Genomic DNA, 25,266 nt, shown 5'->3' on the forward strand with positions numbered 1-25,266 from the left:
TATAGTTGATTCTGCTCTGTCACTGCAGCTCACATGATGGCAAGTGGCAAGGAAGCTCATAGACAACTTTGCTGGCTCTATCAGCTATGATACTATGTAGACTGGTACGTTTGGATTAGCTATCTCCAATCTATCAATGTAATGGGTTCTCCCCATCCCTACGCCCTATATCAGCCTTTGTCAATTAGAACAACTCAACTTGGTGCTTTGTGTGGCTTCAACGAACTAAGTCATTGTTCAAAACTGGAACTGGATCTATAGATCTTCTGAATAATCACTTTATTACAATGGACAATGCACTGGGGTCCTGTTGAATTTAGTCTGGGTCCTGCAATGCGTACAGAACACATTCATCCAATTATTAGATAGAACCTCTGGGCCTGAAAGTACTAGGCTGGCTGTTTGTAAGCTATGAAGCCTAATTTAAGGTGCTGACATTGCCATGTGCAATACCACCTTGCCCACCCAAGAGGCGAACATAAGTTACAGCATAAGTCAGGAGGAATGTTTCTTGGTGGACAGCACCCACTTGTTTTAAATCACAAAAAGCATGCCTCTTTACCCAAATGTATCCAACACATACTGCAATACATATATTTTAATTTTTGTATTTAGGTTAGATGGTTTTTTTATTTAAAATTTTACCTAGATCACTGGTGAGTTTTCAAACACCTATTAGCAATAATATATGACATACAGAGATAGTGTGTGTCCATGTGACATAAATACACAGATACATATAAGTGCCTATTTCATACTGCAAGCCTGCCTATAATGGAAAACGTTTCATTATAGTAGGGCTTAATTTTTAGTTTAAGTTCCTTCACTATTTCACAAATCCTCCTCTATTATCAATGAAACTAGGAGAGGTTGTATTGAGCAATGCAGTTCAGTGGCAACTATTATGCAGATGATGTCCAATTGTATTGTACCTGTACATCTAAACCTGAAAAAGGTACTCCAATTCTGGAGACCCAATGGTAACTTGCCTCCTTACCATGAACTCGTAAATGGTATTTGCTTCTAGGCTTTACCACTCTTCCTAATTTAGCCAGCTGTTTTAAGGATAATTTCAGAATGTGTTATCTTTATTTGAACATTCGTTATGAATAAATATATGTAATACAACAAAAAAAAAGCAATGTCATCGTTCTTGGAAATTAATGCCATATTTGAAAAGGAACTTGATTTCAAAGAAATTGGGGCTATTAAAAGGAAAAGTCAATCTGTCTAAAAAAACAACAAACATCACTCAATAGTATAAAATCCAGATCAAATACAAGATTAGTGAAATCACTGTACTAACAAGTCAAACAGAAATATAATAAATAAGGGTTTATCGATAAAAGCATTTCAAACTATATCACTAGAACCTCACAGTAATATTATTGCCAGAAATTCACAGTAGAAATTATTCTGAATAGAACCTGAGATTTGAATGGAGCACCATTTTGTTTTTAAAGAAATAAAAATATATTGGTTTTAACATTTAGAACTGTGGAGTTTATACAGCATTCCAGTTTCAACTCAACTGATTATTTCTTTTTCTGACAATAAAAAATAAATATTAATTTTCTGGAAGAATATGCAATTTTCAGTTTTTAAAAATAGAGCCAGTACTGTAGGTTTTTAAAATGAAATGAACAACAAAAATGCCAAAAAATAACCCACTCTATTTTAATAGTACTATAGATCACTTTGAAGGGTAAAATCTCTCAACCCTACAGCAATGATCTTATCTCAAGGTAAGGAATCCCACATCTCTGTAGCAACTAGTATCTCAATGGCTTTGGGAAAATCAAATCCAAAATTCCTGCCGGCAACAAGAAGTTGAATTTGATTTGCAACTGGTAAGGTACTTAAACTTGAAGATCAATTAAGTCAATAATGGACAGTTAAAGAAATGTATGCATTTCCTCCAAAATTGAAGTATTGCTAAAATGTAGCTGCATGCCTAAAATATATGATGTGATATAAATTGATCCAGTTAAGATACTATATGCTTCCATTCAATAAGAGAATATCATGTTTTTTCGCTCTGATGACTATATCGTAAAAATCTAATATCTATATATTAAGAATACTTGGAAATGGTTGTCTTTGAATTTTATATAATGACATTGTTGTTGAGATTTGGTGGCGTGACCAGTAAACATTTAGCTGCAAATTATTTAAAAGTTTTGTCAGGTCTGTATCCTGCCTCTCCTCTAAAAACTCAAGGTAATAATACCTATATAGCAGTCTTATCTCACTACAATCATCCTATGGAATAAGTTAGCTTGTCTAACGAATCTTTATTTATTTATAAATAAAATAAAATAAAATATATTTATTAAATATATTTTGCCATGCGGCTACTTTAGGAATGGAATATATAGCTGCATGTAAATTTGACCCTGTTTCTCCAAGAAGTGCTTTGCAAATATAAAAGAGTAATTGTACAAGAATAAAATTGAAAATATTGTACTTTATTTGCACACACGCACACAAAAAGCTGTAACAAGGCACACCAAGCAGAAGAAAAACACATATGTGGATAAACTGGTTACTGTTGGCTTACAATATAACTTTCTTGTATATGCAGCTTTGAAGTTTGCTGCCATGGAAAAGAATATACTGTCGGCAACTGGTTAAGAAACTAAGAAAACTACCCACTGATACAAGACACATAAGCAAAACTAAGGGACTCCGTATTCCAATACAAATTTTAGTGCAAACACAGCTAGAACAAAACAAGATATGTTCTGTTCCCAAAGAAAAAAAAAGCAAAAGAGCAAGTTTTCCAAAGTATTTCACTTAAGGAGGAACACAATATGCAAATTATTAAAAAGCTGCTATACGATTTACAAATACAACTGTTCTGATGCATCAAATGGGCATCAGAGGAAAACAGAAGTGGGATAGAATATTAATTGTTCTGGATCAGTCTAAGCTATAACCAAGTTTGTAGCAGATATGTAAAAATACTGTCTGAAGAAGTAAATCAGAGTGGTAAGCTTTTTAATCGATATTTGACAAGACACACAAATTGAAATAAATTAAATAGTTCATAAGATCCCAATTAATTTTCTACCAATTGAAGTGCACAACCCATATTTGAATAAACCTTTTTCTTTAGTACTAGCATCCTCAGAAACAATGCTTTTACAAATAATGGGCATAAGGTTAGGCTATTAAGAGTCCCTTTAATTAGTAAATGCAGTAACCTGTAGCAGTGTTCTATTTTGAAAAGCAGAAACCTGGACCAAGGTTGTGTTAGCCTGTTTCATAATCCAACCCAGATTAAATGGCCTTGATCACCATGATTAGAAAAAATAAATCAAATGCAAGATCTAGTTCAGATAGTCTTCAGTGTTACACTACATTTCCACAAGTCTCTTGAACAGAACTTGCAGACCAGATGAAGAACAAATTCCAACTGTTAATTCAAGAGCAAAGTTCAATTTAACCAATATATTTATTGCAGTGGTTGATTAATTAGAAGCTACTAGATTTTTTAAAATAACAAACTGTTAATTCAGAAAAAGCAGAGTGAAGATGACCCTGATTAATGAAACAAGTTATGGCATATGGACTTGAAGAGGCATTGATCTGCTGTGCTGACAGGGTAAACTTCCTTTGCATCCATGAGACCTGCTAGACTAGAAGCTCCCCAAGCTTTTGGGCGCCACGGACTGGTTCCGTGGACGGCGGTTTTTGCACAGACTGCAGGGCATGGGTTTGCGCACTGCCTAGATCTTGTATGTGCGCAGATGGAGCTTCACCTGCTTGCATGGCACTGTGGTGCTGATCTGTGGATTGGGAACCTCTTTACTACACTATAAGTTTCATTTACTTATCATATTTGAAAGTCTTTTTCCCCTCTGCTATATTCATTTTTGGCAAATTTAATTATCTAATTATTCTCACATGATTAATCTATTAATCTTAATTTGGAGACAATCCTGGAACCAAATACTGGAACAGAACTTCTTAATGCACATGATTTAAAAATATAGAAATGACATGTTATAGTGATTTCCCGTTACTTATGATTTTTCCTCTTAAAACAGTTTTGATATAAAAAGTGGCATAGGAGATAGTGAAGTATGAAAAGCAGTACTTTTTTAAATTGAGAATTTAAATATGGAATCATTTTTTGGTATTAAGTGTTCATATTAATCAAGAAGAAAAAGCTAGCAAACTAGTTTATTGTGAATTATGAAACTGAATAGAATTTAAAAGTTAATGCCCAATAGCTGTGTTATATTAATATTGTAATAGAAAGTAGACATATTTTGTAACTGGCAAATTAAAATGGATGAAAAATGTGATTTTTGTGTTCTGTTCATGTTTCAAGAGGTATTCACAACTAACTGGAGGCAGCATCATAAACACAATAAGCTCAAAGTACATTAAAAGCTGAACACTGTTGTGCTTAACGTGGTATACTGTAACACATACACAAAAAAATCACAATGTGAGTTTACTAGGGATTCTGAACTCTGTTCACTTTGCCTTAATTGGTTCCCGCTCCAACCATCGTACTCTAACCTTTTGCTTATAATGATATTCCTTCAGAAAGTCCTGCAACATTGTTGGCAAAGGAAGACAATCAATCCCATCATAGGAAGTGCACCTGCAAATTACTGCACGGCAGATATATTGCAAGCTGAAAGGAAAAGTCCTATTTAGAGAAACTGTAAGTAGCGGTTCAAAAAACATGCAAGAAATTGGATCTTTGTAATGTTCCAGAAGCCCTGTTACAGTAGAGGAGTGAAACACACAGGGATCATGAGCATCAAAACTGAAGTTGTGATTCCACTGCTCGATGCGTGCATGTAAAGATCGGTTGTAACGGCGGAAGCTCACGGAGAAGAGGTAGTCTTCTTGAGCAGAGTCCCTGAGCAAAAAAGTGCCTTCAGGTTTTCCTTCTAGAAGTGCTTCTGCTTCATAACGGTCCATCACACCCCAGTAGCAGGGATTACTGGTAATCTGAAGTAAATCTGGCACTAGGCAGTGAATATAATCAATCTGAGTATGTACTTTCCAAGCTCCTTGCCTGCTGATGTGGCTATGGCTCTCGCCAGATATTTGGCGCTGCTTTTGTCTACGGGACTGCAAGCAGAGAGTAGTTGTGTCTTCCTCCAAATCACAACTTCCTTGTGTTGTTGAATTGCAGTCTCCCATCAGTTCAGACATGCCAGGGGGCAGCTTTGGCCCTAATTTATATAACGGATTAACCTGTGCGGTAGCTTCAAAAGTATGTATCTGAGCATTGGGAGGAGGATCCACGCCTTCTTCTATACTGAGCCTTCGTCTCTCTCTCAGCCTATCTTCCTCATCTTCTGTAGAAGCCAAGGAGGAGTCAAATGCATCAAAAATAGCAGAATGTGGGCTCACTGGAGCGGTGTGCTGCTTAATTAAATGCCACTTTTGGGCCAGATCTGATCCAGCAGGAAAAGGACATTTTTCTAACATTAATTCAGAAAGATGGATCTTCCTTTTGTTGGAAAAAAGAGGCTTAGATTGTTTGCAGTAAGTTCTCATAGGGAAACATAAGCCTACAGTTTCCTGCAATCTTTGTCTCAGAGAACGATTTCCTATGGTTCTGCTTGAGATGCTATCTGTATCGTTAACTGAGCTCACACCATATCTTCTTTCCCTCCTTTGCGAGTGAGAACAGCCAAATCTTGTATCACTTTCCAATGAGCTCTGGGTCTTTGTAGAGCAGGAATGTTTCTTTTTCCCACCCCATGGAGCATGCCTTGAGTAGGAATCCCTTCGTGCAAATTTAGCTCCTGAGGCAACATTCAAGTCAATCTCTTTCTCAATGCTTATTTCAACAATCTGAGGGATATCTGTGGCACAGTTTTGATTCTTTCTTGAAAAGCCTTTTGAAGTATTTAGACTCAGTTGCAAAGGACTGTTTGGTTGCTGCTGAGTTGCACCAGGCACACAAACACTTTTATCTCTAACAGACGCACTATTGGAATTTATGTCTACATTTTCATTTCTATTTCCACCTTCAGGATTAAAGAGATTTTGGCATCTGTACTTGAAGCTGTTCCACATTTTCCCAACTTTACCCATGGATTGTATTACCTACATCAGAAAGACAGAAAGACAATTAATTAAGGAAAGTCACTTACTGAATAAAGAATAAATAGCTGAATACTTAATTCATGAATAAAATTTAAATAATTCATCTCATTTTCAGTATATAACCTAAACATCAATAAAATATTAAGCAACTGAAATAATTGTGTTACTTTAATACAAATCAGCTACATTACTAAAACTGGAAAAAATACTAATTTTTCCTCCTAGTTCCATGCTTTACTACTGTTTCCATATGCCTAACATATAACTGTAAATAAATATATAAATAATTCCAAATGGGTGAAGTTTTACATTTAAATTGACTTGAGACATATCATAAGGTCCCTAGGATTAAAGAAAACCATCTCTGCCTTCGTATGCAGCATGTACTTCCAAGCGCTCATCATTATGTTGCAGAAAAGGGTTAATAATTAGTTACTAAAATAAGCAGCAGTAATTGTACACATACCCAACTAGTCAGTATCTGCCTCAGTCAGATATATAATTATCATGTTGCCAGGTACAGACATAAGATATGTATTACTATTGTCCCTGTCAATTTTTGGGTGACCACAGCAGAAAGTTCCCAAATGACAAGAGGAGTACAAATGGTCAGGCCTAACTACTGGAATGCAGTTGGTTTTCCCGTTGGTATGCAGTTTAATGTGGGTACTTTCCAGATGAATGTAAGATTTCAAGTCCTCCCTCAAGAACTTAAGCATGTCATATATAGTTTAGATGTGACAGACTTTGAACATCTCTCTCTCTCTCTCTCTTTCTGAGTGTTTGTCTGTGTATATGAATGCATGTGCAAAATTAGAAAGTCCAACAATGATCCCTCAGTACTTCCTTTTTACTGTTAATGACACAAATATTGATGCAAAAACTTTAGTACAAAAAGGTCACATGCTTTAAGAATTACTTTAACCACAGCTATCACTCATATTAGAGTTGAATTTTCAGTTTGATTTCAATAGTAACAATATATCTATATTAAACATATTTATAATGACGTTTAGATTGAGTATCCTATTCACTTGATAGGTTTATTAAAATATTTCATACTAATGAACTACAAAATCTATTAAAAATAATTGTAAACAATTCTGGATCATTGGAGATTTTAAAAAGCTCCCTGAAATCCCACTGATGGGAGCTTAAATACTAAAATCTACAATATTCCTAAAAGATAACAATTAGCAAAACCCTGTAAAACGTGTTATATTCATCTGCAAATACATTAAAGCAAGAATTCTGAATGACGATCCACAAAGTGGTTGGTGATCTGAGGAGTTGGCTGATCATTTGAGCAGGCTGCCTGCTTTTTCCCCCAGCTGCTGCTCAACATCAAAAGGCTACTAAATATATACCTCTTTTCTAATATTAGTTTTCCAGGTAAGTATTTTTTATGGTTGGCATTAAAATGATAGAACACTTTGAAAGACTAGAATTTATTTTCAGTTCACAAGTATTATTAGCACTGCTTTACTTAACAGCAACCTACAGTATCAATATATCATGCATACTACGGTAATTATGTGCTGTTGTATTCCACCTCAGACTGATTAACATGTTTCATCTAAGGAACAAGTAGGAAAGATACTAATACACATTTGCTACTATGCATTATATTTTAATTCTTTATTCTATCACAGATTTTGATCATGAAATATTGAAATATGAAGAGTTGGACTTGAATGTTTCCCATTTCTTAGATTGTAACTTGAAAAGTAATCTTCAGTACTATGTTACCTAAACATACTTCCAGGTCCTAACATTTAACAATTCTTCAACATCACCTTCAGTTAATATGAGCTCTCCATTCACACAGTTTAAAAGAGACAAGTCTTTTGTCTATGGAGATTCTCAATCATCCAGGTCATGGTTGTCCCAAAGGTGCTTTTTCAAGAGGCAACTGGACTTTCTGGTTTTTCTTTGAAGGCGTTTTGCTTCTCATCCAAGAAGCTACTTCAGCAAGATCTGCTGAGAAGTGAAACGTCTTCAAAGAAAAACCAGAAAGTCCATTTGCCTCTTGAAAAAGCACTTTTGGAAGAAAAGTCTTTTTTTTAAAAAAGCTGTTGCCTAAGGCCCAACATATCAATAGAAACAAAATGAAATGAAATACAATATACAAGCATAATATAGTGAAACAAATGGCTCTTCCTATGCTAGTGTCAATTGTCAGTGGTCCACAATTTTTCTAACTACACTCAGTATGACAAGTTTATGAAGAGTGGAAATCATTCACACAGTTGCTATTCCTTGCCTCCTTATCATTTTTGTTGCTTGGTCACATTTCCAATCTAAGCCTTCTTCCATCCTTTCTCACCTTCAGGCCACTTCTGGCCATTTATTTAACCTCTTGCCACCTCACTTGAGTCACTCCCAATTTTCCCAAGACTATCAAGATGTTATTCCTATATCTCCATTCTTATAGGACAATACAAAGGATGTTACTTGTGCCATTTCAATTTGGGTTTCCTGTCAAACTTCAAAATGAAGCAGTTGTTTCCAGCTGTCTGTTGCTTTTACTTCCCAGTAATGTCTCTGAATACATTTGGGATCAAATGTTCTAAGAAATAAAGGCTAGTATTTCATCCTGGAAAAAAATCTTCATTCAATCATAACTATTATGACTGAAAATAAAATAAACTAGGCATATCATACATGAAATGCCAGAATAATTTTGGTTTGGATGGGGAAGGAGTCTCTGTGTGCATTAAGGTTTCTACTGCTAATTTATGGAATAATTAGGATGCCATATAAAAAATCCAAGTGCTGCGCAGTGGAGTGACCTCCTGTTCCTGCCCCCCCCCCCAATCCAAGTAGATTAATATGTGGGAAGGTAACAGTGTTCTGTGCATCTTTGATGTACAGCCATGATGGCCTCATGACCATGGAAAATGTCTTCAACAACACTGGCTCCCTCAGCCAAGAAATGGAGATGAAGTCTGTGCCCTGAAATCGGACACGACTGGACAAGGAAACCTTTACCTTTATAAAGTGAACTAGAATATATATATGACAAAATAGTATTTCCTTGCCATATTTATTCTTCAAATTTGTCATAGTCATTTATAATGGCACTCAGCCAGACCATTTGTTTAAAGTAGTGGAGCTGTGTTATTTTCTAATGTATGTGTTATTAGGCTATTAATTACTAAGCAGTTCAATCATCAAATATTCATGATCATGCACAGGCAAAAATTAGTATCTCAGACAAAGCCAAATTTAAATAACACGATGCACATAATTCTCATAGTTCTCATAGATCACATTTAAAACAAGAAAGCCCTGAGAAGCTGCAATCATGTACCAAACAGCCGCTGCAAAGTAATCTATGACTTTGTTTCTATCCAAAAAATGGTACCTTCAGGGTGATGCAGATGGGAAAGAACACTAACTGCAAAGCAATAGTAATAACTGTATTCAAAGTAACAGAAATATCTATTACTAAGTTATAAGCAAACCTAACATTATGATCCTGAGCCTATTTAAGAGTTAGCCTTACATAATTTAGCAGGGTACACTTCTGAACATGAATGCACAGACGTATTTTGTTAATTCTTTCAAACCTTTTTGAATGTGTATCCACAGGGCAGCTTTATTCAACAAATTTTATTTCCAGGTATCTATATATTGGACTGTATCCAAAATCTATTTTATTGATGAACTAATCATATGAATGCAAGAATGACAAACTATTCTCTTCTCATTACTAAAACAAATGGGCAAAGTTCTAAGATTTGTATGAATGGGAAAAAATACAGGGAATCAACTAATTTTAGAATAACTCAACATCATTTAGCAATAGCAATAGCAGTTAGACTTATGTACCATTTCATAGGACTTTCAGCCCTCTCTAAGCGGTTTACAGAGTCAGCATATTTCCCCCACAGTCTGGGTCCTCATTTCACCCACCTCGGAAGGATGGAAGGCTGAGTCAACCTTGAGCCAGTGAGATTTGAACCGCCAAACTGCAGATAGCAGTCAGCTGAAGTGGCCTGCAGTACTGCACTCTAACCACTGTGCCACCTCGGCTCTTTTTTTTTGGTCCTGATTCTCGTTTTTTACAATAAATCGTCAATTTACTGGACTTAATATAACAGACTTTGGATCACTGACAAAATCTGTTTCAGTACATGAATAAAGCCTGGTTCAAATTTAAAAGGCATTCTGCTTTAACAAACACCTGTTCCTCTCATTAAATGTTAAATTGATTGTATTTCTTACTGAGATCTCATATGCATGTATTTGTTACTAATCAAATGGCTGAACCCTATAAGAACGAACACTGGTGGTTTCCAGAAGGCCCTCTGATCTTCACACCTTGGGCTTGCTTTGTGTTTTGGGGCAATGGCTAAATTGCTCCGACTGTACCACCTATTTTGTAGGAACTGCCTCATCCTTCCTCTAACTATGATAGGTGAGTGGACAAGGGCTCTCTCATCTTCTGCACGGCCTAATAAGGTATTTTTTTAAAAAAATAATACAAATTTTCTAAGATTAATTCTATAATTTTCCTTAGCTAGACAGCTTTAAGGCATAGGACTACAGACCCAGTCCTTTTCCCCCCATAAATAAATACATATCTTTTCTAATATTGTTTTAATTTAACCCAGCTTTCTGAAGCAACTGTTCTAATGTTTCACTTACTTTCACGTTAATCAAAGGAGATAGTAACCCCAACCCTATCTAGTCTCAATTTCTGGGTTTGTTCCAGACGAACTATGTTTTGTTCTTAAAAACACTATTTCTAGCAGAGGCGGTACTGAGGGAAGATGCTGACTATGAATGGCAGAGTTTAAAGCCTGCACATTCAGAAAAATATTATACACTCATAAATACAGATTCATATGTAAACCTGATTCTTTCCCACAGGTTCATTTTACTTTTTTATCTATGTTAGGTAAAAGAGCACTTTGTTTGGGGGAGGGGGGGAGTTGCAAAAGAAAAAAAATCTTAAGTATAAGTTCTACCTGACATAACATTCACAGAACTATATGAGAAAATCAAAGAAATTGCTTCTATTAGACAAGGAGCAAGAACAATAGGCTAATGTGCCTTATCAGAACATATAAGGAGGTGAAGGATATAGCACCATTAGACAGAAGAGATACCTCTAGCACCTGTTCTGTATTTGTGTAGGACAGCAACATTTTTTTGATTTCATTTTTATAGCTGGCCATCTCAACAAGCGACTCTGGATAGTGTACATTGTACATTTTCTCATGTGTGCTATATATTTATTGCATCACTGCTGTAAAATTATTTTACTGTTTTGAAACAAAGTCTGAATTATATTTTAGAACATCTATGATATAAAGAACTACTTTTTGAAAACCTACATGCATTCTTTCACTGATGCTCGTACAGGTAGTTTTCGCTTAACAACAGTTAACTGGGACCAGAATTTTTATTATAAAGCAATGTGGTTGTAAAGCACAATATCATATGACTACATTGCTTAGTAATGCAATCCTGGCAGTTTCTGTTGCCATTGTTAAGCAAAGATCACAGGTCATTAAGTAAAGAATTCTTTGCAACTTTGCTTCCAGCAAGCAAAAATCACTGGGGAAGCTGGCAGGAAGTTGCAAGTCCCAAATGTTTACAAGCAGGCTGGCAAACAGGTAAGTGGCTGCTGCCAGGTGGGTAGAATGTGCAGATGACTGGTGAGCCATGGCAGAACTAAGAATGGTTGTTGCTTGGCTGTAAGGGGTATGCAAGTGGCCAATGAGGCCAGTGTAGCTGGGTTAGGGATGGTTCCTGCCAGGTGAGGGAGACTTACGGAAGAGACTTGCAACCTTCTAGCTTCCTCATTGACATTGCTTGAGGGAAGCCAACAGGGAAGTTTACAAATTGTGATCCTGTGACTGTGGAATGCTGCAATCCTATTAAGTACAATTCAGATTGCGATCATGTGACTGTACAAGTCAATGGTGGGTTTCAAAAATTGTTGGAACCTACTCTGTGGGTGTGGCCTCCTTTGTGGGAGTGGCTTGCCACCCATGTGACCGAATGGGAGTGGCCCACCACCAATGGGACCGGATAGAGCCAAGGTGGCGCAGTGGTTAAAATGCAGCACTGCAGGCTACTGCTAGATCAGCAGGTCAGCGGTTCAAATCTCACCGGCTCAGGGTTGACTCAGCCTTCCATCCTTCCGAGGTGGGTAAAATGAGGACCCAGATTGTTGGGGGCAATATGCTGACTCTCTGTAAACCGCTTAGAGAGGCCTGAAGGCCTATGAAGCGGTATATAAGTCTACTGCTAAGTCTACTGCTATTGCTATATGAAATTATGAATTAGTACTTAGGTCGGTCCAAGTAGCTATTCAGAAATTCTGGCATTGAAGCATGCAAGCCTTAAAGCTACCAAGTTACAAGATCCTTGCCAGTGGTGGGTTTCAAAAACTTTTGGAACCTCTTCTGAAGGTGTGGCCTGCTTTCCGGGTCCACTGGTGGAACCTCTTCTAACTGGTTCGGTAGATTTGATGAACCGGTTCTACCGAATAGGTGCGAACTGGTAGGAACCCATCTCTGGTACAAGTATTAGGACGGCCAGAACTTTGAGGACCAGTCACAAGACTCCCTTGTTCAGTGCTGTCATAACTTCGAACAGTCACTGAATATGTAATTGTTAACCAAGGATTACCTGTACTTCTTTTCTATTAGAGATGAATAATAAAGACTCTTTTTCCAATTTCTGAATGCTTTACAACCAATCAACCTTAAAACAATTTCCTCTACTTTTTATTAATATAACTGCCAAAGACTGCAAGACCATTATCACCCAAATTAGGGTTCAGCATCATATATACATTTTTGTTTTAGTTGTCCCTTATCAGGTGTCAACATCTACTAATTGGATAACTAAAGAAAGGTGTTGCCCATCTTTTATGCTATTGGATAAGTCAAAATAATAAAAAAAAACAAATAACTTTAGTCCTTACTGGTGACAGACCTACAAAAAGGATTATGAACAAAACTAATAAAATTGTTTAAAGTCCACTAACTTTCATATGTACCATGGTGCTCATGATTACCTAGTGGGTAACTTTAATTTATTTAAATAAATCTTCAAAACAAGCTTACGCATTGTGACTTAAGTGAATGCTTCCATGCCAGGTTTCTTAACATATAAGAAAATGCTTTGCCGTCTTCTTCTGCTGTGTTTCTATGCGTGTTTTAAAAATACATATATATTCTCATTGGAATTGGGTTCAATTGAGTTGCTTCTTAGATAATGGCAGGATTTTTAATGTTCACAATTTTTAAAACTCCTTGTTCTAATATTTTAATATGAAAAGCTTCAAACAGCTAATTCCTGCCACAGTCAATACTTCACATTTTAATAAATTCTAGTATATATGTAACTGAGAAAATGATTTCAATTATCACAGAATTCTGTGCTGCATTTGAATAGAAAAGTTTATCTAAATATATTCACCATTATAGGGATTAATAAAGCCTGAATAGAGATATTTTCTATCCTTGCTGAAAAGTATCCATTATTATAGATTAAGTGATTAAGTCCTCTAACATAGCACTAGGACTTCCAAGTGCCCAATTCATACAATGTAATTCTGTTAATTTTTAAAATTCAGACAGGCAACAATGTTAGGACAACTGAGCAGAAATCTTTCCCAATAAGCATTACAACCCAGACCATTTGACCTGAAATTTATAAACTACATATTTTATTTAAACATTTTAAAAAAACATACCTTTTCAACTTGTCAAAAAGATGGTTTAAAACTAAATGTGACCAGTGTCAATTTAAAAAAACTATAGGCTTAAAATGAAGTTTGATATAGTTATTAATTAAGTAAACACTATATTATGCCTTACTGTTAATTTATTTCAATTATACTGTCACCTATATAACCATTTAAACAAAACCTTATTTAAACAGTCTGCTTATATTTATTTTCCCATTGTTCAATTTGCCCCTCAATCCTTTGGATTCTTTGTTCCCTTCCTGCTTTTTCTACTCTCAAGTCTTCCTTACTTTTAGCTTTCCAAGTTTGAGCTGTTATAAAATCTGACCAAAAAAGACCAATGGAAAGAGAACCAATTTAAGAAAATCAAAAACTCAGCAAATTTCTGCTCTCCAGCTCATGCATCAGAAAGTACTGTGAAAAGTTTGTGCTTTTCAGTTAGAGTTCCTTTCCTATCAGCATTTAAGGATAAAACATTTGGTTTTACTTCTTATCAAGATAAATAGGTAAAATTGGGAAAGGAGATGGATGGTTAAGATGGTGGAGAGTGTGAAAGCTTTGGAGCAATTGTTCTTGTAATTGTATGCTTTGTAAGCTGTATGCTGCATGTGCAGTTCAAGGTATATTTTTGGAGTGGCATTTGGCTGAAAGGAAGTTGAAATTGCTGAAGCTGGATTGCTTGACTCAATTCAGATTTTTTGGGCTGGAGACCTGTGCTGGAGGATGGCAGGGCATGCTGTTTTATGGTGCTGACTATGCCTACTCTGACAATCATGTTTGACACAGTTGTGAGCTAGGTCGGGTGTGTCAAACTCAATTTCACTAAGGGCCACATCAAGGCTGTAATTGAGCTCAGGGAAACGGGTGGGTGTGGCTTCTTCACATTGGGTAGACTGGGCTGAAGCTACACTAGCCTGATATTTTCTCTTTGCATTGGGTAGACCAGGAAAGCCCTATGAGCTGGATTCGACCACATCTGGCTCACCAGGCCTTGAGTTTGACATCCCTGATCTAAGTGTTTTTAAAAAAATTTGGCGACAGCTTTCTCAGACTGGTCTGGCTGTTCCTAAGTGATCTGCTATTGAAAGAACATGTCTGAGTTGCTTCCTAGAGGAGTTGGCTGGAGGACAGGCTAAGATGGAAGATGTTTACGAAGCTCACCATCTGTTTTGTTGAGATGCTGTGGCTTTGGAAGTGCGGATAGTGCCAGGCAGGGGGGAGGTTGCAGTAGAATGGCAGACTACTGTAAACTCCCCTACCCTGCATAGGCCGTTTTACCTACTTAATGATTTAATCACTGGATGAGAGGGACTTCCTGACATGGTATCACCGAGACCTGGTTAGGCCAAGAAGGGGAGCAAGTCCATTTGTAGATATGCTCAGTTGGGTTTTGGGCATGTCATGAGCTGGGGCAGGAGTGGTGAATGTCATCCAGGCATTTCTTACAGCCTTCGGGAGCACTGCATTACAGATCATCAGATGTGAGATACTGTTCATTAAGTTGGGCTCTAGGAATCAGTCAGAATTGCAGCTGTTGTGCCAGCCTCCCTGCAACACAGTAACTTTCCTGCTTAAGCTTCTTGACTACATTTCTGGGCTGGCAGTTAAGTTCTCCAGATTTGGGGAACTTCAATCTCTAGGAGTGGGATCTGAAATGGCTCAGGGGTGCATGGTCACCATAATGACTATGGGTCTATCCCTGATCCACCAGAGCCTGACATGGGACAATAGCCAATGCATACACTGAATCTGTTGTAGCAATGATTATGCGATCTGGATTTGGGGGAGCTTTTGGTGTCTCCCTTGTTATGATCAGATGACATCTGATTACCATGTGTTTCTTCAGCTCTACTATTCACTGCATGGAGGCTGGACCCATCAGATGGGGAGATTATTTTTATATATTGGTTTTGTTTGTAAGCTGCCCAAGTCATGCTTTTGTGAGGTTGGCAGCCATACAAATATGAAAGATAGGATAAGATAAGGCCAGGCAAGTTGAGGTGAGATGAGATAAGTTGAGTGAGTTGCCAAGCATTCAAAATGTGGTCAGGAAACCACTCGGCGGTGGTGACAGTTTTCCAAATTAGTTTTACAAGTCCTACAGCACCTATTCCAAGGTCATCATAACTCTGAATGGTCATAAAATGACCAGTCATAAATATTATCTGTAGTAAAATTTTCATTAATACCATAATTCTGACCTAGCACTTAATCAAATTCACAAAACACACTGTTATGATTATTTATTACAATAAGATTATCCAACTAAAACATTAACTGGATGAAGCTAAATCTTCATCTGAAAATTGAGGTATTACAAAACAGAAACTTAACCAAACTATAATATTTTTTTAAAAATACAGAACTGATAAGGTCTCTATAGACAAATATGTTTGTTAATACTATGTAAGGGCGCAAATTTTCCATTTTTACTAAAAAAAGTAACTGATAAATCTTAAGGAAATAAATCTAGCAGTATTTATCCAAGAATAAAAAGTTGCTGAGTTGGTCCAATTAGCGATGTATCCCAATGGGAATCTATTCAGAAGTAGGTCTCCCTGAATTCAGCAACTTGCTCTTGCAAAAAAAACAAAAAAAAAACCCTACAGAATTGCATACTTAAGAATCATATATGAGCAGACTGAAGGTTTCTGATAGCAGATTAAAAATGATTGCATTGCTCCCACTATCTAAAGTAGCTATAATAATTATATTTATAAACATTAGTTAAGGCATGATCGCATAAAAATTGCAAAACCAGCATTGCATGATTAAAGTTGCCAACTGGATGCCACTTGGAACCAACAAGTTACCAACAATACATTTTTTTAATACATCCTTTCAATTTCTAATATCATTTTTAAAAAATGCAAAGCATGCTACAAATCAAAGCCTCAATCTCCAGTATTACATTTTATTCCAAGAATGCCTATAAGATCAAAAGAGATCTGGCCATCTAGAAAGTATATGCAATTATATCATAGGAGCATGAATGAGTTCAACGACTTAGTTTACTATTGCTTTGTCTGTGAGATGTGGTTTGATGTGCACAACTCAATTCTAAATTATGTACCTTTTTATAGATTGTTCTATAAAACATTCTTTTTATAGATTGTTCTCTGTTTCTATCACTAAGATCCAAACTTCAAAGCTTAAACTATGAGGAAGACTATCTGGAAGATGGCTTTTGATCCTTCTATGGGATTTGGATCTTTCAAAGGAAAAAATTTATTACCAAGTATCAAAAAAGGAAAATCTGATTTTAATAAGAATCATCCAGAGAAAATATGGAGGGAGGAGAATATTAAGAAAATTTAAACACTCATTACAGGAAGGAAGAAGAGGAGGGAGATGCAACATTTTCAACAACAGATAATCTAGAAGGGGACTGCTTATGTTCTTATGTAGGAACATCAATCAAATTTGTGCATTAAAAAAAACCCCAAATCCCCAAATTGGGTAATACATTTATTAGGACTAGCCATAACAAAACAATAAAGTGTGCAAGTTTTAAATTTCAAGGATTTGTCTCTTGGCTATATTTTGTTATATATTAGAAACAGTCTGGAGGTTAATTATCTTTGAATTTAGGAACCAGAGAGCACAATTCTTTTTTCTTAATTGTTTGTTTTCAGCATGTTGAAACAACATAATACTATTCTGTACTTATTAAGAACCCCTTGAACTGCATAACTGAAGTTTGTCCATCACTTCCTTCAACACTTTAATTAGTACAGACATGACCCTAACATTAACCAAAAAGTTTTCTATCTTTCTCTTTTCTTCTAGTCTACTTTCCTAATCAACCAATCACAGTGACATACAATAAGGTAAATATATTATTAACTGTAGTCATGCTTATTTAGAATTAAGTCTATTTTGACTTTTTTTCATAGGTTATAGTCTTAGGATTACAGTCTTGCACGAGTGCTCGTTAGGGTTTTAGTTTAACACAGAACTATAATGCAGCGTAGTTCTGCACGTTTAAGGAATCAGCATTTATCTGGCTATTTTTAAATGCACGCATTTATTACCCATAAAAACTAAATATTGTAAAATGTAACAATTCATCTGGTCAGTACAGAACTCAACAACAGCAAAATAGTAAGAAGTGCAGCTGAGTCAACTGAGGACAAAACTTCCTCAACCCATCTGCCTGGCATTACTAGTGAAATGCTGGCATTAACCACTTTGGCTCTAAATCTATTACTAGCAAGTTGGAAACTGTGACCTCTCCTACAATGTGTTAGACTGTGCAAAAAAACTTATTTCAAGGCCAAAATGTGTTTTGGAACACCTTAGAGCAGCTGCATCTTTCCTGGGGTTTGTATAGCTATCCTCTGCAATGGGCAAGTGATCCTGTAGAAAGGCAAGTCTGATTTTATTTATTAATCAATATAAAATATATTCTTAACCACTGTACATGTATGCCCATACATGTCCTGAATCACCTTTTGTCCTTTGAATCCTGGTTGCTATAAATCTCTACTACACATTATAATCAATCCAGTTTATATGCTATATATATTATATAACAAGTTAGGTATAATACAAAATGTTTCTCGGTCATACTCAAACCTTCTTTATTGTACATCTATATTCCAAAATATCAGAATGAATCTTATCAAGTTGCTGACAAAACTAGTTGAGTTCAGAAGATAGTGGTTTTATACAAAAAAAGTAATGGCATAGTATGACTCTGTGAAACCAAGTAGCATAGAGGCAATTATGAAGTATAAATTCAAGAGATTGATGTTATATTTGAATGAAGCCTAAACACTTGGATTGTTGTTTTTTCAATTTCCATTAAAAAAGTAGACTGCTAATAAAATCTAAAATCTAAATTGTGACTGTTTTAGAATTTGAAATGAAGGGTTTGTGTGACCATAAGAAATAGTGATTTAGAAATATCCCAATAAAATAAAATCACATGAATGCCAAACAACTTTTTTCTTTCTGATTATTACCTGATTTTCCAATATAAATATAAAACTTTATTGTTTTACTAAACATTGTAATATTTGCATCTCATGGATTCACTTAGTTAATTGCAGTGTTTCTAAAACTGATTTTATCTATGAATTATCTACATATCATTGTAAGAACTAAAGGGAAAGTACAATTTTTACTATGTAAATTAAGTCTAAGTTTTCAGCAATCTAGTTAATTCAGAGAAAGTTATTGTAACTCTCCTTTCAGTAGCTTCACTGAACCATAGATATAACCATCCATACAAACCTGAAGTGCTGCTCATAAATCATATATTACGTAATTTAGTGCAGTAATACTGACTTGCAAGATAAGCAAAACCATACCATACTTGTCATCTGTTGCTATTCTCATATTCTAACATTTCCTTTACATTTTTTATCCTAGAAATGCACTTTAATACATCACCACATGGTTAATTCAGTGAGGTTGTTCTGTGTAAAAAAATTATATCTGTATTGTAATCTCCATATCACAATAAGAAAAAAATAACTTTCAGCCAAGGATTTTGTAATAGATTACACCTGTTACTACAGAGAAAGGCAAGGAGATTCTAATAATATTCATTGAATATTTTATATGTTTCTAAATTTTTAATCTAATTCACACCTGCAACCTCAAAAGAGATTAATAATCAGAACAGGTAATACTGAGCAAAATAGACCAATGATTAAGAAACAGTTTCATGTCTACAGATGTAAATAAATCACAGGGAAATTAAAGAGCCTGGTTTAGAACTGGCTTAGAAATCTTGCTTTGTAATAAGATTTAAGGAACAACTTTATTATATAAATTGTAAATTCCATAACTAAAAGGGAAAATTATCAGCATTTATGAAGACAATAAGAGTAAGTCAATGCACAACAGCATAGAACTTCTGATTAACTGAATCAGAAGTTCTATGCTCTGAATCTTAGCGACCACACAGATTTTCTTCAGGATGATCTATCCCTAATCTGGTCCATTAGCTCAAAGATGCTGCTAGTTATCCTCTTCTCTTTCCTTCTACCTTTTCCAGCACTAGATCTTTCTATAGAGAGCTAGGTATTCACATAATGTGTGAAAGTAACATAATTTGTGTAATGTAAGGGGAAAGACCTTGTGAGACAAGGCAAAGAAATGACACCAAGGGACCATTAGATAAAAGCCCTGAAGATGAATGTGAGTGGGGCAAGAGGCCTACAAAGGCCCTACCTAGTTTCTTGGACTATAAAGGACACAGGGATAGGGGAATGTAATTTAAGACTTCCAAGATTTGGCTAATACAGCTTTACAATAAATTAGAATTAGCTCATTTGGTTGTGTTTCAGGTCTACCTCACAAGGCTGACATTTGTGCCTTCAGTGAGAATTCCGGGTTGATTTGTTCAATGGTTAATTTGTTTGCTTTCTTGACTGTCCATTCTTAAGTATGCATATAGTAATATCTTAAGTGAACTTAGATGCAATATTTGCCATCCATGCAAAACAATTCTGTGAGTGACCTTCATCTTTGGCACAGGAAAAATGATTGTCCAAAGAACAGAGCTGATTCCAATATGTCCAAAACTGTACTCAATAGTGCAATACAGATAAAAGCATGCAACTTCATGTGCTCATATACAACAATTATAGCTTGAAGGAACAATCAATGGCCATAACCTCACCAGCTTAAGGTTACACATACTCCTTTGCCCCTCTATCACATATAGAACAGCTTCCAGGTACTATACAACATTCCTCATATTCTAAGTTTAGTGGCATAACTATGAATAACTGAACCAGTTAACAGGAATCCCTGTCCATCAGAAAAAGGTGCCAGCAAATCTGTAACATAACTCTACTGATTACTGAAATCTGAAGTAGTTTTCAGACACATGTTCAGAAGAAAAAAAAAATCTGTTCATTTTTTTCAAGTACCATGTTTGCTTGTAATTGTCTCCATCATTGATGATCAAGGCAATAAAACAAAAACTTCTCTCATCAAATAAGGATAAAATGCTGAAAACATATTTTTGTATGCAAACATTCAATATGTTATTTAATTCATCTTCTGCCCCAATTACCCACCACCCTGAACTGTAGTTTAGGGCACCCATCTGCTAAATCTTTTAACTTGCAAAACGATGAAGGAAGGAATTCCTAGTGCTCTGAGCGATACATGTTACTTTTGCCTCCCAGTTAAGATGATCGTTAAAATTATTAATTTATCGTTTCTCTCCTTGAAGTCGCAATACCTTTGCAAGACTTAGATGAGACAGCTAGGACAAGAATTTACCACCTGGCTTTCTGAGCCTTCCAGACCCCCCAATTTTTTTTTATAAGAAATAAAAACGAGGGAGGGGATTGCTTCGTAGAAGAAATACCGCATACCGTATTTAGCTACTTAGATAAATCTCCCCAAGGAATCCGAAAAACTACTCATTTCGCAGCCCTCCAACTGGGCTTTGCAGAATAAAACCGAGCGTACATTTTTCACTGGCCCATTTTGCGGGTCATCCTCTTGTCGTCCCCTTTCCTTAAAGTCCGGGGGCGGGAAGCGGCAGCCGAGGAATGTCACTCACTCCCCCCCCCCTCGCCAGCCTCCTGACGACGGGCCTTTCAAAGAAAAAGGGGGCCGGGAAGGGAAGCGTCCCTCCTCTCCCGGCTGCTCAGCTCGAAGCTAACCAGATTCACCCACCTAAGCTGCGGCTGCACACAGTGTCGGAGGCAGCAACTGGAGGGGCGGACCTGCAAGGCCAGCGCATCTCTCTCCCCGCTAGCCTCGTTCTCTCAGCGCCGCGCCAGCTCCCTTCTGGGTCCCGGCATTACCTCGCGGCGTCTCGCGCCCAGCTCCCTCCTCCTCCTCCGTCCCTTGCCGCGAAGATAATGCGGACCCTTTCCTCGCGCGGCCTGACCAGCAGTCCCGCCTCAGGCCCAGAAACCGAGCGCGCACCACCAGCACTGATGGAGGAGGGTGGAGGAGTGACAGCGGCGTGGCCAATTGCACAAAGCGGCTCCCTCGCTCCTTCGTCCAACCGTTACTCTCGGTAGCGGGGAACGGTGCAGCCTAAGCGCAGCCTATAGCAACGCGAGCCCCACATCATTCCCCCGTTAGAAACCGGAGAGCCAATCCTGGCGAAGATATAGAAGCCACGCCCATAGACCGGGCGACATTTCTCTTTCTCTCTTGTCAGTCGCGTCAGTGAGCCGGAGGGCGGGATCCCCGGCAGTAGAACGGAGGCTGGAGCGGCGGCCATCTTGAAACAGGGAAGACAGTTCACGGTTTGGCATGACGGGGCAGAAGAGAGGCCTTCCTGGAGATACAGTAGTCATGGCAACGCGATGCGTTTCGCCCGGATGCAATGTCAGCGCTTTCACTGAACTGGGCTCCTATCGTGCTGCAACAATACCCGTGAACACCTTTTATATTTTGGTTTTGCAAGCTCTACGGAAGACAGTGACGTTCAGTCTCAGATTGATCCGAGGTCGTGGATCAAAAAAGAAGGAAGAAGCAAATGGAGTCGACGGGGTTGTTGCCGTTTCCTAGCAAAAATAGGCCCTGCGCGAATTTAGCGAAGCTGAGGAAATCGCGGCGAAAACGGCCTCACCGCGCAGGCGTCTTAGTAGGAGCGCGGCGCTCATTTGCATAAAGCCCGTGATGCATTGCGAATAGGACTAGAAAGTGAAAAACCCGTTACTTTAGCGCCGGCAACGGACGCCCTTTCTCCTGTCTTCGCACACGGCGTTGGCATCCGGATAAGCTCGATACCGAGCTGGTGCTGTGAAAGGCGCTTGGGAGTGAGGAGTTGCTCTAACCTCAGGAAAGATCGCTTGCTGGGAAAAGGTTCACAAGTGGATTTCGTCTCTTGGATGGATCACTGGACTGTACTCGAGTGGAAAGCAGTGTTCCCCATTGTTGCTGCGATCTTTATTATCCAAATTCTTTTTTTTTAAAGAGAAAAGCATTCTTTTTTCTGTAAAAGTGGATTTTCCCTGTCGTGCCCCCCCCAAAAAAATCTGAGTCCAGTATTATCATTGCATTGATTTCCTAAAGCCCAGAAAACTCAAATCACAAAATATGAAGGCTATTTTGTTGCCACAATGTATAATAAGATAATTTGAGTGTGTTTGCTAGAGCCAGATTTCCCAGATAATGTGCAGAGTCCACAGTTGTGAAGAATCTTAATTTTTCTGTTACAATACATTCACCTTTCCCAAAGTTTCTGTGTTCATTTGTGTTAATTTTGGTGTTTTGTAGAGGAGGTAACAATGTATATTAAGTTACATTTAAAGAAAGTATGGGGGCACAATTTGAATATTTTTTTCAAAGGCATTTATGATTACTAGCAAATGCTAGTCTGCAGTGTCTTGATTGTTCCTGTATAGGTAATCCTTTACTTATGACCACATTGAGCCCAACATTTCTTATATTGAGACATTTAAGTGAGTTTTGCCCCATTTTATAATCTTTCTCGCCACAGTTGTTACATATATCACTGCAGGTGTTAAATTAATAATAGTTTAGTAAGTCTGGCTTCAGCATTTACTTGTCAGAAGGTTGCCAAAGTTGATCATATGACCCTGGCACATTGCCACTGTCATAAATATGAACCAGTTGTCAAGCATCCAAATTTTGACCATGGGGATACTGAAATAGTTATAAGTGTGAAAAACTTACTTTTTTCAGTACTATTGTAACTTCAAACAGTCATTAAATGAATTGTAAGTCAATGACTACCTGTATAGTTGATTCTAATTGGCAGATAATTTATCCTTCACTATCTTTTGTCAATTTTAATGCTAGTTTTTATACTTGCTGTCATTAATTTGGTGGTCTTGATATTTAAACATTGCCCCTTTTTTCCATTTCCATTTTAGCTATCCGAATAAATAACCGTTGTTATTTGTTATAGCAATACCAATAACACTTAGACTTATATACCGCTTTGCAGTGCTTTACAGCCCTCTCTTAAGTAGTTTACAGAGCCAGCATATTAATCCAAAAATCTGGGTCCTTGTTTTACCAACCTAGATGGAAGGTTTGAGTCAACCTTGAGCTAGTGAGAATTGAACTGCAGGCAGCCGACAGTCAGCAGAAGTAGCCTGCATTACTGCATTCTAACCACTGAACCATCATAGCTCATATGCATCAATTGTTCTAGTAGATCATTCAAAAAATCCTAAAAATGTGTTCCTAAAAGCAGAGGTAGGTCCTGTGGCTATACTATAATATGCATCAGTGTGATTCAGTTTCACATCTTACGTCTAGAGGAGAAGAACCACCTGTCCTAACCTGCTCGAGCAACTCCAAAGATATGATGCATTGGAAGAAAAAAAGAAAACAAAAATCTTATATAGCTACCTTGTTTTGTTAATGCATTTTCCAGGAAAAACAATTCAAAAATTATATTCATCCAATATACTATGAAGAAATGATATTTTACCATAAGCAGTATGAGTAAGACATGTAACAGTGAGAGGGATATGGGAGATCAGATTTTTTCAGTTCGGTCTGCAGATGGTGCCATACATTTCTGATTTTTTTCCCTTATATTTACTTGTTACATGCAACATGGCAATCTTCATCTTAGCACACTAATAACTCTAAACTTTTATGTGATCCAAACACAAGAGATTATATTAGGGTGAGTCCTACCGTGAAGCAGACTACGGAAGAATATCTAGTAGTGATAAAGTATTAGAGGCCAGACCTATGTTATTACAGGTACCTATCATTAGCTGCTCTATTACCCCACCCCACCCCACCCCACAAATTAGCTTTCTATCCTTAGCTACAGTGGAGAATGCTCACCTATTTTTGCTGAAGTAATATTAAATTGCCAATCCATTTAACTTCTGTAGATGGGATGGTATCTGTCTGAGAATGGGATTCTGTATTTCAAGCAGTTTTAATCTTCATAAGTTTTGAGTTTTGTGTTTGTCCATAGTTTAAATCAAGCCAGTGTTTAAAGGGCAATTATGGTGCCATCTAGTGGAACAAAAATTATATCTGCTATTTTATGTATGAATGCAATTTACTTAAGAGTAATTGTTTTAAATAATGACTGAGGTATCTAGGAATCTAAACAGAAAACTGTTAGCAATAAGCATGTGTCCTTTCCCCCTTTCTTCTGCTTATTTATATAATTCATATAAGCATCTTCTGTACCTTTGGTCACAAATTTCACATAATTGGATAGGAGAGTTCCCGAGTAGTAATTTTAAAATATATTTATTTTATATTGTATCTTTCAGGAGCACTGATGAGGGCAGTTTTTTATTCTTGCAGCATACAAGTGTGTTGAATAAATATTACTGATCAGTCAATTCTTTAAAATTATTGCTTAATGTTTAAGGACAATTGCTTACGTGTTCATATACCACAAGAAAGGGTAAATTTTCATTTTTTTAAAATTAGGGTACAGACACACTACATATAGTCATAAAACTAAGGGGAATATTATTCAGTCTGTCTTCAGTTGCAACTCTGTGATTTTTCTCCATAATTGGATATCATGA

The 25,266-nt window shown here is 36.9% G+C and overlaps 1 protein-coding gene across 2 annotated transcripts; it reads right to left on the reverse strand.

The window, feature by feature from the left end:
* Positions 1 to 2,447: 2,447 nt before the first annotated feature.
* On the reverse strand, positions 2,448 to 21,850 carry SOCS5 (suppressor of cytokine signaling 5). Of its 2 annotated transcripts, none has more exons than XM_014067862.2 (2): positions 21,577 to 21,850; positions 2,448 to 6,084 (listed from the first exon to the last, which is right to left on the reverse strand). In XM_014067862.2, exon 2 carries the CDS (start codon positions 6,070 to 6,072, stop codon positions 4,489 to 4,491), a length of 1,584 nt encoding a protein of 527 aa, XP_013923337.1. In that variant the 5' UTR covers positions 6,073 to 6,084; positions 21,577 to 21,850; the 3' UTR covers positions 2,448 to 4,488. The 2 variants fall into 2 exon arrangements, with proteins under 2 accessions (XP_013923337.1, XP_013923336.1); XM_014067861.2 differs by having other exon boundaries at positions 21,446 to 21,849.
* Positions 21,851 to 25,266: the final 3,416 nt, after the last annotated feature.

The sequence above is a fragment of the Thamnophis sirtalis genome, unplaced genomic scaffold (genome assembly GCF_051295495.1).
Source record: "Thamnophis sirtalis isolate CommonGarterSnake01/CBP01778 unplaced genomic scaffold, rThaSir2_p1.2 scaffold_6, whole genome shotgun sequence".
In the NCBI taxonomy this organism is placed as follows: domain Eukaryota; kingdom Metazoa; phylum Chordata; class Lepidosauria; order Squamata; family Natricidae; genus Thamnophis; species Thamnophis sirtalis.

What these genes read in the sequence shown, in the direction of transcription:
- SOCS5 (XM_014067862.2), bottom strand. Translation starts at nt 6,072, where the DNA reads ATGGGTAAAGTTGGGAAAATGTGGAACAGCTTCAAGTACAGATGCCAA.